We start from the raw sequence: 15,340 nt of genomic DNA, 5'->3' as shown, positions 1-15,340 counted from the left end.
CTTTCAGCCAATGATTAGCCTTCCTCACGGCTGCAGATAGTAATGTTTATTCTTGGTTCATATCATTCAGTGTACTAGTCAAAAAGTGCATCTTGATGAGGGAAAAAAACATGTACATTTAAATGTATACCTCACAATAAGTCGAAGGACCAGTCAAAATATGAAACAAGTGTGCCTTCACTTATTGTCTGGAAAATACGCTAAAATATTAATTACTTTGACAACCCTGTTATATAGACATGAATGTGCCTGTAATGATCCTAAGTCACATGTATCTCAGTGCCAGTATTTATTTTAAGATTAATTCAGTGATTATTTCAATTTTACTATTTTTAAACAAATTAGAAGGAATATTTGCATTATGTATATGTGAAAGAGAGACTAATTAGGAGGAAAGTAAATTAAAGTGGGAAAATGGGAAATACAAGTTGCTAAATAAATAGCGAGGAAATGTATACTTGTTGCTAGGCAACATCCCAAAGAAGGACGTTGTGAGACTGTAGGAGCAGGTTTAGATTATGTGAGAAACCTGTGAAAATATTTTTGGAGAGTTGATGTTTCTTCAGGCTCTATATGTTATCAGCAATGCTTCATTTTAATACTGAGATTAAGGTTTTATCTTTGATTTTATGTTTTCTAAACTCTCTTGAAGAAGCAGTTTCAGCAGTTGTGTTTTTTATATTATTGACAAAACTTCTGTTTTATTTTAGGAAAAAATCTAAAAGTGTTGGCCAGTAAATAGTGTTTAAAGCGTTATCTAGTCTGTTTTTTTTAATTGCTTGAGAATACTTTTGGAAAAATAAGTTCTGTATAGAATAGAATAGAAACAGCCTTTATTGTTCCTCAGGATATTGTGTAATACGAATAAATAGCCCTGTTTAGTTCTTGATGATGTAGGAAATCATTCAGTTGCAATATTGTCGTCTATTATTCCAGTGAAGATATTGGTTGCAATAAGCCCTCATTTCCCTCTCTTTATGCTCTGTTATCATCTCATGATCTATCTCTACCGCTTTCATTGAGCTCAAGCATTTCAGCCACCAAAATCTCAGGTTTGGCCATCTAGGGCGGTCTCAGACCATTCTGCTCATCAGATTGACAGCAACATAAATGCATTTCACTTGAAGTGTAAAAGTTGACAAAACCATGCATCCACACAGTCCCAGTGGTTGTGGAATTGCAAACATTAAAATATGAATAACAATTAGATAAATAATGCAGCTATGTATTCTCAAGAATTTTATGTTTTTTCTTTGTGAGATTTTTAAAGTTTTGATTTTTGTTCACAAACACTCATTTCCTTCCATCATGCTCTATCTTTCTCTCCCATCTTCGTCAAAAATGCATTTGTGATCAGGATCCCCTGGTCGTCCTCTTGAATGCACTCCTTATGGAGAGTATCATGAGGACAGGATTGTCAATTTTATGGCCAACAAATACATCTCTACTTAGCTTTGCACTTTACTCATCTGTCTAATTTATCTGCACAAATCCTTGTGTCCTCTCTTTCTCACAGAACACGAAGCATATCGGTGTATGTACTTTATACCTATTAGGAGAAACAGAAGAGATGTGCAGTAGAAAGGTAGGCTGGTAGGTAACTAGGGAGGGAGGGGAAAGAAGGAGAGAATGACTCATAGCTCGTCCCACAGGACTGAGTGGGTTGGCTGAGTGGAGGAGGATGGCGTCAGCAGCAAACCCGACAATTTAAGAAAATACTTCAAGAGATGACGAAAGAGGGAGAGAAAGGTAACTTTTAGTGGCGGGTTTAACAAGTAAGATATTGATGTTCGAGTTCAGCGTATAAGGATGGGGGTATCCTCATAACCAAGAGGAAAAAAAGAAGATTGAGTGGCAAGTAGAAGTAAAGAGACAGATTAAAGAGGAGAAACCCTTTCTTCCTCTGCGTTTGACAGTTCGTGATTCCCTCATCTGTCTGTGTGTGTTTGTTGCTGGTGTTCTTTAACCTACTCTCGCTTTCAGTCATCCATTGATGCACTAGCTTTTTGAAACTTTCATTGATAAAAACGGGTATCTCGGTGTCAATACTGTCGCATCTAGCTAAATCTTATGTAAGGGAAGCAGAAACGTTGTTGAATTACAATTCTCCATGGGTTTTTCCTTTACAGTCCCTCGTTCTCTGCCAGCCCCCTGCTCCCCGCCCTGTGTGAAACTGCAACCAACGCAAAGGGGAATCCTCTCTGACACAGACAAGCACTGGTGCGCAAACACTGTGAGGGCTGCTGATATATGATATGTGGAGGCACTGAGCTTGCACAAACTCTCCCGTCACCCCCTAACCCTCCCACACACACAAACACCCCCACACACACAGTTCAGCCTCCAATCGGTGAAGACATAACCTTACTGCCTTGAGTGAAATGAGTTCTCTCTGACGTCAAATGGGCGAGGTGCGCAGCTGAATACAGACGAGCTGAATTGGGTCGAGTTGCCTGTGTGCGTCTCCCACTTCCTTCTGTGGGTTTGTACGTGCATGCTCCCTCCTTCTTTGCGCCTCCATTCACCATTTCATTCATCTCTCATTCAGTTTCCACCAAAAACAGAGGCATTTTTACTGTGCATGATTCTTCATTGCAGACATTTTTAGGTAGTTGGGTGAATTAAATGACTTGAGCTGAGTATCAAGTGCTGCCCGTAAGTATAAATAATAGTCTTCATTTACAATGTGTCTCTTAATTAAAAAATGCTAATCAGGCATATGGCCAGAAAAAAAAAAAACAATGTGGTATTTGTTTTCTTGGAGTACTATGTAAGTTTATTCTTATGTTGTTTTACAGTCTTAAAGTTGTTTAGAGAAGGAATTAAAATGTCTTGGATAGAAATGTCTGTTTGGGTTTTAGGACTATATAAAATGACCTCGCCACACTTCTCAGCAGCTGTGGAGAAGGGACTTTCCCTTTTATTTCTGCAAGTGTAAACTTTTGAGATGTTGTTCTAGTTTGACAGTTGAACTTGACAAGAAACCTTGTGACATACTTTATTTTGCTTAGCCCACTATCAGATTCAGTGTGGCTGCTTACCACCCCAGTGTTGACCATTGTCATTACTCTTTCTGGCTTTTACCAAATTTCAGCTCAGGGGCTGATGTGATTTTATAGTGGTAACTTGATGCAAAGAGGCAGAGTAGGAAACTTGACCACAGCGTGTATCATCTGTTTACCTGTTATAAGGCAGCAGGAAGCAAACTGCTTATTCGATGCAGCAGTAGTTGCATATGGATTAATTAGTAATTTTATCATAAAACTGTATCATGATGATCATTAAAAATAATTGTTAATCCCAAAAATATAACCTTTAGCATACATTTGTAGAATTTAGCAATCTATAGGCCAAAAAAGCAAACCTTTAATTGAAAAAGAAATACAAATATTTTTCTAAAATATAAATATGTTAGAAAAATAACTTTTCCAAAGGCAGATTTTATGTGCGAATGCTTTACCCCATGTGTGCACCTGGGAAGCGTTTACATATCACATGAAACTTAAACTGACTACTTTTTTACTTAATGTCTAGAAGCTTTTGGATTGACCTACTTATTAATATAAACTGCACATTACAGTGCTTTATTACTTTTGAACTCTTATTTTCTTTAATGGATGCATATCACAACTTACGATATCATTTTAGACATTGCATGCTGCATAAATTGCTGTGCATCAAATACATTGACTATGTCAGCCAGTCATAAATAGATACACATTACCTGTGATGTCTTATTCTTTGAAACCACTGGAGATTTAGCATTAGTTATCATATATCTTTATTAACTAGAAGTATCCTTATCCTTTTAACACTGACTTTTCTAAATTTTAAGGGATGCATTGGGCAGTTGTGAAAATGTTGGTTTGTGTTTCTCAATTAGAGAACTCTTGTTTCACTGAATGTTTCATGTGAACATGAAACATACATTTCTGCACTGCATGCTTTCTTTAACTCTCTACACATCACACACTGTAAGAAATGCATTAGAACCCAAGTTTTGCATTCCAATAATTCAAGGCCATAGATGGTTAACAATATAACAATTAGTTAGCGATATACAGAAGATCATTTGAGTGAGATTGAATGAGGATTAAACAATTTATCATTGCAGCTAAATGAAGTCCAGATGTTTGCTGTTTGGTGCCAAGTGACTGACCCATAGGATGGCGCTTTAAACAGATGATTTATATTTTTCCATAGGTTGGAAAGGCTACTGAAAATGTATGTTGGTAGTGTATCGAGATACTTTAATCTGTTGTCTGTACTCATTAGAAGTTTTGCTATTTGCTATTTTGCTATTGCCTGGATATCTAGCTCACCAGATACCCAGGCAATGTAAAATGACCTCAAGTTAAAAGAACCTGGATTAAATGGTGTAACTGTCGTCAGTGTTTGTCTTTGTATTAGCGATGGTGACTGTTCTCTGCATTCAGTGTTGTTTATTATCACTCTTTCATTCATCCCCACTTTACTCACTCAAATCAAATGGCAGCAGTTAAGAATGACGTTATCGTCTCCTTGGCAACCCAGTGGGCAGCATCATGTCTGTGTTGAAAGAAGCTATGGAGTGTTGATGACAGAACTGTGTAAACATAAGAGGACTGGGAGGAGAAGCTGGTTTATTCATAAGCATCCCATTAGTAGTTTTGAGCTGCAATTTTTTTCCTGCTTCCTCTCTGTTATTAAGCAAGGACTGACATTTGAAATGAATAATTGTCGCTGCTTGGTAGTTCAGAAGCCTTCCCTCTGCTTCTCCCAGAACACACAGAGAACTATTTTTGGAATGACTGAGTCAGATCTACATTACAGTGTGGCTGTTTTTTGTGCTGCTGTGGTAGATTTCTGCAAGCAAAGTGAGGTTGGGGAATGTGGGTGTCGTTGTCAATGATCTAGTGTTGCTGCTGATGCTGTTGATAATGACGACTTTGCTGCTGCATCACCTTGGTCTTTCCCACATTGGAAATCCCTGCCTCATCGGTTTCCTCATACCAAACAATACCGAGGTCTTGGTAAATGTATTGTTTCCTTGCTTTGTTTACACATGTCATCCATTAAACATATGCCTAAATTTGTGCCTCCTGGAATTCTGAACCCCCTACCTGGAATCTACCGACTTGTAAAACTGATGATCAGTAAATGTGTTCTTAGTGAGCACTATAGTTCAGTAGTTTGTCTTCCAAATTGCATTTTTATTTTTATATTAAATATAAAATCTAAAATGTTAGTTTTAGCCAGAATCGTCATAGTTACTGCTGTAAGATATGTTTTTGTTGATGATGACCTACAATGTACAATTTGTAATTGGAGTTGAAGGTGTGGAATGTAACAAAGTCTGGTAATTTAGAAATATTTGTGTTTGCATGGATCTGAAATGACAGCAATGACACAGTTTTTGCATCCTTAATTTCTTTGTAAACCCAGAATAAAACTTTGACTTGTTTAAGCTATTCTTTAAATTCTCTAAATTCCCAATTTTTTTTTATACTTCCCTAATTATTACCATTAATGGAGAGCAGCTGTAATAGGTGGAACTGGAATCTTAGGTAATCTGTGATTTTTTTATTTTTTATTTTTTTGTCCCTTTGGTGCTTGGTCAATTCTTTGCGATGTGAATTTTCAGAATTGCAAGCACAGCTTTCAAATGCTCATGCTCAGATAGATTTTAGCATTCTAAAAACATGTCTTCCAGGCTGTAAAAGTCAAACACTGAACAGTGAGCGTTTGTGCTGATTTTAAAGCCCATTCCCAGTAACCTCTTAGCTCTCAACTGCTCTGTCCTCCTCCCTGCCAGAAATAGCAGCAGCAGCAGCAGCAGCAGCAGCAGCAGCAGCAGCGATGAGTCACGCAGTGTGTGAAAGATGACGTCATTCGTGTCTTCCTCTTCTGTTCATGGTGCCCAGGGCTCCAGACTGTAGGCAAGACCATGCTACTGCAGTAAGCCGAAGGCAGAGACGAGAGGCCCTAGACGACCTCTAAAGGTGGTGACTGGCCTGTTGGTGTCCCCCCTCCACCTCACACTCGGCCTGGCAGAGTGCTGCCTCTTCAATTCATCTGACTGCTGTAAATATATTTCATTTCATGTGTTTTTCATTATGTATTGTTGTTGATATTTCCTCACTAAATGTCTTTTGCAGCAAATGTTTTTTTCTGTTTTGAGACAATTACCGTTTAGAAGTTTCCTTTGTGTTTTAATAGTTTGCTAAAAGGGGCCCTTAAATGTCAAAATTGTTTGATAAACCAAAAATCTCAGTTGAGCTTCACAAAATATGTTAACACTTTTCGGCCTTAGTGAAAAGTAATACTGTACAATGTTATTTGGTTGCGATTTGTTTATAGCTCATTCAACATTTCACTAAAGAAATGTGATATTGTTAAAACAACAAATGATCTCATTTGATTTTTTTGAACAATATTGGAAAACACAATACTTATTTTTGTTGGTGTCTTTTGTAAAACACAATAAAATATTGTGGTAAAGCTTTAGATGACTGTTTAGTTCCAAATATATTTTTTTTCTCAAACACGTTGACACCTGGAGTGTTTAATTTTTCATTATCATAGCCGGTCTTCAGTGTAGCACAATTTTATCTAGAAATTGCTTAAATATATTTCTAAATTGTTTGAAACATAGTATCATAAGAAAATAGCACATTTCTGGTGTCTAATGCATTGTTTGCAGGATGACTCAATGAATGAACTAGATTGTTAGAATGCATAAGTTGTATTTGTTGCCATAAAGGTAATGAATCCCTTTCAAAAGAAATGTTTATTCTGAATATGTAAAAGTGGAGGAAACAATATTTAGAGAAGCAATGAGAAGAACTTTGATGCCGATTCCTGTTTTCTGAATCTTTGACTTGCATAAAGTAATTTTAACTGATTCTGCTTTATTTTTATAAAAATATACACAAAGAAAACATTTCAAATATTTTATTATAATAGGAGGGGAAATGATGTCATGACACTGCTGCTGTCAAATAGGAATTTGCTGTCACTTTAAAACGGAGATGAAATTACTATTGAGTTGAGATTGTAAATTGAGTTTTTTTCTTAGCAAGGCTAGGATTACACAAATAGCCTCTGTGTAAATTCTAGAAGAGGAGAGGGCCTGGTGCTTACTGAAGCTCTGAAATTTCCAAAACCATAATTTTCCATGACGCAGAGGTTGAAAACCATAAAGAATAAAATAAAGCACTGGATTATACTCCTTTCTCCTTTTCTGGTATCGTGAAGCTGTAAATCAGGAATATTTCTCTGTGCATCTCCAAACAGTTATTTTGCATTTAAAACCATTTTGCTGTCTTAAGTTGTACCTTTCATATAGTTTATTACATTTTTTGTTGCTTTTGTTTCCCCGACAGCCTTTACCCCAAGACCCAAGGCTTGCTATGGAATTCACTTTACCCCCTGCTGCTGCCCAGCCTAGTACACTACCTTAGTGGATTCCCTTCATCTCCCTGTGTGTGGTTCTTACTCACACTCACTGTAAAAAGTTCAGCATAGACCTGGTACCTCCAACAGGTAGCTACTTCAAAGGACAAGGAACAGCATAAAACTTTGTGCTCAATTGTAAAAAAAAAACAACAAAGAAAAAAACAAACAAAAAAAAAAAACAACTAAATCTCTTCTGAAAAATTTCTTTTACTCTCATAGCCACTACTGGGTTCTCCACCAGTCCCCTCCCCACTCCCACCCTCTCCCCTCCCCTAAGAAGATGTCACTGAGCCTGACAACAGACATCCAGCAGGAGGGAGAGAGTGGGCTACAAATCGAGCCCTGCAGTCGAGGTAAAAGCTCTCCTCAACCACAGAGCACCAAGGATGGGACAGGAGAGGGACCAGAGCCAGATGATAACTCTCCACAGGATGCACAGGTAAGAGGATGTGACAATGAGAAGTCCTATCTGTATCTCACTCGATGAATAAATTCACTTGGTTTCTCAGCGGGTTTCTCCGCTTTAAAGTTGCACCTGATCTGCACAGTGTGATGAGCTCTACAGCAGCATGGAGATCTGAGACAGGAAGATCTCCACTTTAAATCAGTTTTTGAATAGAGATCTTTGTCATTTTTGTGCTTTAACAATACATAGGCACTAAGTAAACAGAAATGTTTGTCATGTCACTTAATATTTATGCTGCGAATAGAATGTCCTTTAATCTTTGACTTTTATAGCTTCTAATTCTAATCCATTATTGTTATGGATATTTGAATTGCACCCTAATATTAAAGTATTACTTTTCTTTTGCTTTAATAGCAGAAGCGGGCTACTAACCACAGCCATGGCAGGAAAAGGGCCAAGGTAAGTGAATTTCAGCATAATTGATATTACTTTATAATCCTGGTGCTTGAAATGACTTTTTGCTCATTTGCTGCGTGGAATATCTTTTCATCCTTCCGGCTTTGTAATCCACTGACCTACAGTCAACTGTCTGCATTATATCATTGGCTTAAAATCCTAAATCTGATAAGAAGGTTAACAGTAAATGTGCTACTGACCTTAGTAAGGCTTTGGAACTGCACTTTACCTGTTGAACTAACTGAATGTTTCATATAATGAGAAAAAAATAGCAGAGCAAGCCAATTTCTTTTGAGACTAGAATGATAATTTCTTAAAACAGATGGAATTGGTTTAATACATCTTTCTTAGGCGCTTTTCTTTTAAACTAATTCCAGTTAACTAAATTTGCTTACTAGATGAGTGTATACATGCTATTAAAATATTATTAAATGGCTATTGTGAAAACATCATCTTGGAGCGGGGTTAACCGTCTATTCAGTTTATAGTCTGACTACATAGTTCAGTGACTTTCTCATCAGTTTATATATTAAACTGTTCTTTTTATCTTTCTTTTCCATTTTCATGTTTTATGGGAGTTAATTTGCCCTTTTGTAGGCTTATGGCAGGTTTTTGCATTATGATGCTTTGGAATATATATTGGGTTCTTTGGAAGCAGAAATGGAAAAAACTAGGCAACAAAGACAATAACCCGTCTTATTACAACTAGCCTCTAGATTTCGCACACATGGCAATTGTTGTGCTGTATTTGAAAGTTTATTTTATTCTTCTCATTGTAAACATCAAACATGTCAAATATTTGACAGAAAAATGCAAAAAGAAAAAAAAAATCAAATCTCAATCTGGATGTTTTTTGTATTATCATATTTGATCAAATTTCTTCTCAAATTCATCTTGTTTGTTTCAGTCTAATGCCAAAATGAAATTAGTACGGAGTCTGGCAGTATGCGAGGAGTCCTCTGGTCCTTTCCCCAACGATGGACCCCCAGAATCGGTACCACTTTTTTTTTTTTTTTCCCCACAGAACCAGTTACCACAGTCTTTAACTCTTATCTCATCCCTGAGCTTTCTTTTTTTTATTCATTACAAATATTAAAAGGCACTTTTTTTGTTGGTGTCTAAAGGAAATCATCCAGCTTCACATCAGCTGCCCATCAGACAAAGAGGAAGAAAAGTCTTCAAAGGACGAGTATGAAAATGAAGAAAAGGAGAAGAAGGACAAGACTCCTCGAAAGATGCTGTCACGTGGTAAGACAAGGTTTGATGGTGGTCGTTGTTTGTACCAGACTGACATCATTGTGCTTCTTTAGATTGTAGGATATTTTGTAATGTGAATGTCTCTCATCAGTGCTAAGAGATACTTTTGAAACAGTTTCAAAGTACAAATAAAACAATTATAGTACACTGCATTCTTTCTCTGCAAGACTCCTCAGTGTCATATGGAGAGGAGCAGAGATGAAATGGCTTACCTGTGTGTCTGTGCAGTGTGGTTTAGAAGTAATGTTGCCCTCTAGAGGGTGTTTGTCTCTGTATATTCTGAACACAGCTAGCACATATCTGACTATTTTCCAAAGCATGAAACATGTCTATTCATCTTCAGCCACTTGAGACATCTTCATATGGCATATGTTCACAATGTATCTTGTTTTATTTATTTATTTATTTATTTTTTGTTTCTTGGTTGTTTGTTTTTAGTGAAATTATTTTTATTCATTCTTTTTTTTTTCCTCCAATAGATTCCAGTCAGGAATACACCGACTCCACAGGCATCGACGTTCATGAGTTTTTGGTCAACACACTGAAAAACAATCCCAGGTATGAGTACAACCAAAGACTTATAAGGTTATAATGAACATAGTAAATAATCCAAACAGATTAGTGATGTAAAGCAATTTTGTTTCTTTAGGCATAAAAAATAAATGCAATTTATTTGTTAATGCACTTTGTAAATATTCACGCAAAATGTATTTAGAGTAATCACAGAATCCCACATCTGTTTCCATCATGGATAACAATACAATTGATGATAATATTTCTATACACTTTTTTTTTTTTTTTGCTGTGGAGCTTGTACAGCTTAAAGACTTACCAAAATAGACTTACCAAAGTAGTAAAATCATTATATTGTTGCTAATTGGGTAATCGCAATTGCTATTGTTGTGTGCAAATGTTCATACTATTATCACATTGCATGTTTTTCTGCATTTTTTTTCTTGCTTAAGTTGATCTTTAGAGTTCTTATAAAGTGGTTAGATTAATGCCTTCAATTTGCATGTAGAGAAACTTCTGGTATTTTTTTCTTAACTACCATCAAAATGATTTGTTTTTATTGATTTCTCAAACTTAAGTGACGAATTTACTATATTTTAAATGGAGGACTCAGTGGTCCCCCTGAATTCTCTAATTTGTTTTCTCCCTTTGACCCCCCAGGGATCGAATGATGCTGCTTAAACTAGAACAAGATATCCTGGAGTTCATTAATGACAACAAGTAAATATGTCTTTCATTACACTGAATTTATTTTTACACTTAAAGATCATATTATTTTTCCTAGATTGTTACATTAGTGCATTAATCTTTTCTTCCGAGTGAGTTTCCCATTTGTCTACAGGATCCCCATTATGTGCCAGAAATAACTGTTACATTTAGACTCTAAATAGCTCTAAATTTTAGAGCTACTCAGTAGAGAATCCTGGCCATCATCACAATCCTAATGTGTCCACTATCACATTTGAAAGTGATGCCTAGATGGCACAATTTAATGGGCTGTTATTTTGAGTGCCATACATTCACACTAAGCATACCAACAAAGACGGTTTGGCTGAGTTATTTACCATTTGATACCCATTTTTAATGACTGAGAAGCTACAGCTCACAGAGAGTGATTGAAATTATGTTGTTTTGGAAAAGAAAGCATTGAGGGAGGAAAATGGGCATTATTTGCTACTGATGTAGCCACCTCAGTATTCAGCAATAATATCACAGTTACATTCATACCTACTGTGGTTCACCCCTAATTTCAAGTCCCAACTTCTTGCTTCTCTTTTTATGCTTTTTCAACAGTCATCAAGAAAGAATTAAACTTAAGAGCAAATACCTTAAAGGTCATGTAACAATTACTAACTTATTCTTATGCTTTTTTTCACTTGCAGTAACCAGTATAAGAAATTTCCTCAGATGACTTCGTATCATCGAATGCTGTTGCATCGTGTGGCCGCCTACTTTGGCATGGATCACAACGTAGATCAGACAGGAAAGGCTGTCATCATCAACAAGACTGGAAACACTCGCATGTGAGTGTGTCACAATTTAGTACTGTAACCTTATAAATGTTTTGAAGTTTTGTTTAGTGACATGTTATGAAGTTCATTTGCTATCTTGTTTGGCATACAAAATACTTTTGATTTTAATTTGGAGATGATGGAACGTAGTAGATATGTGCCGTGGAAAAATCTGTGATTAGGCAGATTTTTGGCGAGTAACTTGGACTCACAAAATATATGAACCATGAATAGATGAATAGACAAAGGTCAACTCTACAAGAAAAAGCTTTTTAACATTTTTCCTTAGTTCCTTGCCTTTTGCCTTCTCTTAAATGTGGTTCACTGTCTTTTTGCATCCTTTAAAGAATAACTGTTCATTATATTTTATCCAACAGCCCAGAGCAACGGTTTTCTGAACACATCAAGGATGAACGCAACATGGACTTTCAGAAGAAGTTCATCCTTAAAAGAGATGATGCTAGTATGGACAAAGATGATAATCAGGTTGGTTGGTTGCCATTACCAAATCCATTTAAATCACCATACTTTTTTTATACCGACATACATTTGTTAGTGGTCAGTAAGTCACAAAAGGTGTCAAGTAAACCAAAGCGAGGCAAAAACAAAGTGCTTAATCTTCTATCTGCACATTTGGTTTCTTTCTTTTAAATCCTGATACATATAGTCTTAGAATTGAAAAAGAGAAAACTTGCATATTTGTCAGCACTGTTACTTTCTGGAACAGTAGTTTTTGCAATGCAGACGAGGAGTTTGCAGTTTGTCCACTTTGCTGTCAAACGACTAAACTTTCTCCTCTTTAGGAGTCACGACTACAGCTAAATGACAGGGCAGGCCATTTGTTTCAAAATTGCCCTGCTGGCAAGTTATGAAATCTCAGCATGTTCTATACTTTGTCCACTTTCAAAGTAACAACTGCACTATTTTCCATTTGTTTAAAACTACCCATACACCTTTGTAAGATTTGGTACTTTTTCTTAGTGCTTTATTTAATTTGGTCCAGCATTTTTCTTTAAGCTGAAATAATTTTATTTAGGCCTGTTTGCATAGAAGAGATAGATTCTTCATTTGAATATTGGACCTATAATTTGACCTTCCAAATTGTTTTCAGCATTTTCCCGGTTTTTTTTTTTTTGACATGTTTAGCGAGGTGAACAAACATGGGATATATTATCACTTTCTTTACCATTTTAAGTTATAATACATTTTGTCTTTGCAAATTTTAGATCCGTGTGCCACTGCAGGACGGGAGGCGTAGCAAATCTATTGAAGAGCGAGAAGAAGAATATCAGCGGGTACGAGACAGGATCTTTGCCCGAGAAGTAAGTATTTATTTTCTACATTCCTTTTTCTTTCTTTCATGTTATATCATGTTTGCAACATTTGCTTAGAAGATTTTTGAGTGTTTTCTAATTATTGAGCAATTATTTGGAGAAGCTTTAGATGTCTTGGGTATTTTAATTATATAAACTACAAAATTGTGGTAAGTTTTAGACTAGTCAGGAAATCAGGAAAAAAATTGTTATACAAAAAATATGTTGAACTAACATATGCTATGTAAAGGAAAGTACACTGTAATTGCTTTTCAGTTATAAGTTGATAATTACATTAGGACAATCTGAAATTGCTTCACTTTCAGAACGTCAGGGAAAGAAAGTTGTGCAACCTTTTGTAGAACATGCTGTTCTTAAGAGACTTTCAGACAGGTAAAAAAAGAGAAGAAAAAGTACATTATGTATTTTGTCTAAACTTAAAAGGCTTATGTAAGAATGTCTCAAAAGGGAAAATATGGCATTGAAGGCCTTATTATTAAAGTAATTCTTTTTTTATACAGTGGAAAACAAGTTATTGTGCCTTTTTCTATTTTACCGTAATCATCTAGTGCTAACAAATTATTAGTTATATCCTATAAGGGTAATCTTTGGTTTGGAGGAAACTCCTGCTGGGTTTTCTTAAGGCTTTTCCACCAAAACTGTTCCAGTGCTAATTCAGGTTCAGTTAATACACCATTTTGACAGCATTTGTGAACAACCCCAGCCAAGCAATCTCTGTAATCAACATTTTTCTGAGTGGATGTGTTACCCACATTTACATATGCAGCTCTAAATAGTGTTTGTTGGGCAGATTAGAAGCCAGACTGACTCAGGAGTTTTAACCATGATATCACAACATCTGATTTGATTGTTTGCCTCAAATCTTCTGAAAAAAGTGGTTCTCTCCTTATAGACCGGCCAGGACTTAGTGTTGTGATACAACAGATGTTTTGTTGCTGGCAGCTGTAGAAATGGAAAAACCTGGTGCTAAGCCAGCATTTGCATCAGTTAGGTGGAAAATCCTCGCTGTAGCCTAAACTGTTGAATTTTGAAATGTTGACAAGCCAAAATGATGCTGGGAACGTGTCACTAATAGAATTATGCATTTCATAATGTGCAGGTGTCCTTTTTTTTGCAGTCGTCTCAAAATGGATACATCAATGACAACAGGTAAGTTGGTGATTTCCTTTGGATAGCTTTGTGTGTGTTTCATATAACTGTCGTTTTCACCTCTTTCATAATTAAAACTGCTTATTTAGTTCTCAGTTGAGAAGGGGGATCATAAGACATTGGTAATCAAGTCTTGTACATTGGTTCCTCTAAACTTGTCTTTGTAGTATTTCCTTTAATGAGAATCTATGAAATAACTTGTTTAAAGATGTTTATTTTTCACTTACATTAACTACTACGTTATTTATTATGACACGCAGGTTTATCATACATTCTGTGAAGCTAAGTTTTAGTAATTTTGCTGTTTTTACTAATGAGTTAGGTCACACAGCAGTTAGTCTCAACATTTAGCTTGGTAGATAAGGGCCTAATTTGCTGAGAGTGAGACAAAGAAGCAGCGTGGGCTTCTCATGAGTTGAATTTCTGCCTTGTGTGCATTTTACCCTTTCTTCTCTAGGGTATTTTTTTTTTTTTTTACTGTGCCTACCTCTACCTCCTACCTTTCCTTTTCTTTAAGCCATTTCCTGTCCTCCTATTCAGACTTGTAACCTGAGCATTTTCTCCTAATGTTAACCCCAACAGACTTTCCACTGAGGGCTACTGCTCTAGCTCTCAAAAGAGGAGACAGATCTTTAGGTATTGGGGAGCTGCTGACTCACTAGTGTGTTGCCATGCCCATTTTTTGAAAGTGGTCTGGTGATGACATTGGTGACCTGTGGTGATTATTATCTTTGCTTGGCGTACTGGGCTGATAAATGGCTACGTTAGCATTGCACCGTGGATGCATGGCTGCTTTGTGGTTTCACTGGAAACTGATCTACTCACCCTTCCACCCTTCTACCATCAGCTACACTTCAATGGAAAGTATCCACATCAATTTCACAGTGATCTGCTTGTTTTGTGGTTGATTTAGCTGTGTAATTATCAAACTGTTACCCAACAAAAAACTCGTTTGGAAATTAACATGATGGTGCTTCAGAACTTAAAATAACATTAAAATCTAGAAGAATAAATTATTTTTTTTTTACATTAACAATTTTATTTTTTAAAATTTGAGATGTGCTAATTTTATTAATAGGTCAAAATTTATTCCATTTAATATCGACAAATAGTGAAATCTTAGATTTATTTTCTGTAGGATTATTAGACCAAACAAATATAAAACATTCTTAGCAAAGCCATTGACCACTTTTCTGCAGGTGCTAACATGGGGAAAGCGTAACCTTCTGAAGTGAATTCATCCAATCAACAAACCAAGATCATTTATGATTTATAGT

General features: G+C 36.1%; 1 protein-coding gene across 5 annotated transcripts in view; it reads left to right on the top strand.

Annotated features, from left to right (window-relative positions):
• The window catches only part of LOC103135714 (R3H domain-containing protein 2-like), a 32,308-nt gene extending 17,218 nt beyond the window's left edge, over window positions 1-15,090 (top strand). For 3 of the 5 annotated variants that reach the window (XM_007548591.2, XM_007548582.2, XM_007548600.2), the window contains 13 exons: window positions 5,904-6,063; window positions 7,365-7,524; window positions 7,657-7,876; window positions 8,258-8,302; window positions 9,207-9,293; window positions 9,424-9,547; window positions 10,036-10,114; window positions 10,730-10,789; window positions 11,452-11,592; window positions 11,958-12,066; window positions 12,807-12,902; window positions 14,014-14,063; window positions 14,646-15,083. In XM_007548591.2, the coding sequence (XP_007548653.1) occupies window positions 7,718-7,876; window positions 8,258-8,302; window positions 9,207-9,293; window positions 9,424-9,547; window positions 10,036-10,114; window positions 10,730-10,789; window positions 11,452-11,592; window positions 11,958-12,066; window positions 12,807-12,902; window positions 14,014-14,063; window positions 14,646-14,763 (1,068 nt within the window). In that variant the 5' untranslated portion in view covers window positions 5,904-6,063; window positions 7,365-7,524; window positions 7,657-7,717 and the 3' untranslated portion in view covers window positions 14,764-15,083. Of the gene's footprint in view, window positions 1-5,903; window positions 6,064-7,364; window positions 7,525-7,656; window positions 7,877-8,257; window positions 8,303-9,206; window positions 9,294-9,423; window positions 9,548-10,035; window positions 10,115-10,729; window positions 10,790-11,451; window positions 11,593-11,957; window positions 12,067-12,806; window positions 12,903-14,013; window positions 14,064-14,645 lie in introns of all 5 variants that reach the window. The other 2 variants (XM_007548606.2, XM_007548614.2) reach the window with 2 other exon arrangements.
• Window positions 15,091-15,340: the final 250 nt, after the last annotated feature.

Source organism: Poecilia formosa, unplaced genomic scaffold (assembly GCF_000485575.1).
Source record: "Poecilia formosa unplaced genomic scaffold, Poecilia_formosa-5.1.2 Scaffold2, whole genome shotgun sequence".
NCBI classification, from domain to species: Eukaryota; Metazoa; Chordata; class Actinopteri; order Cyprinodontiformes; family Poeciliidae; genus Poecilia; species Poecilia formosa.
The sequence above is the reverse complement of the archived record's forward strand: the minus strand, read 5'-3'. Positions and strand labels throughout refer to the sequence as shown.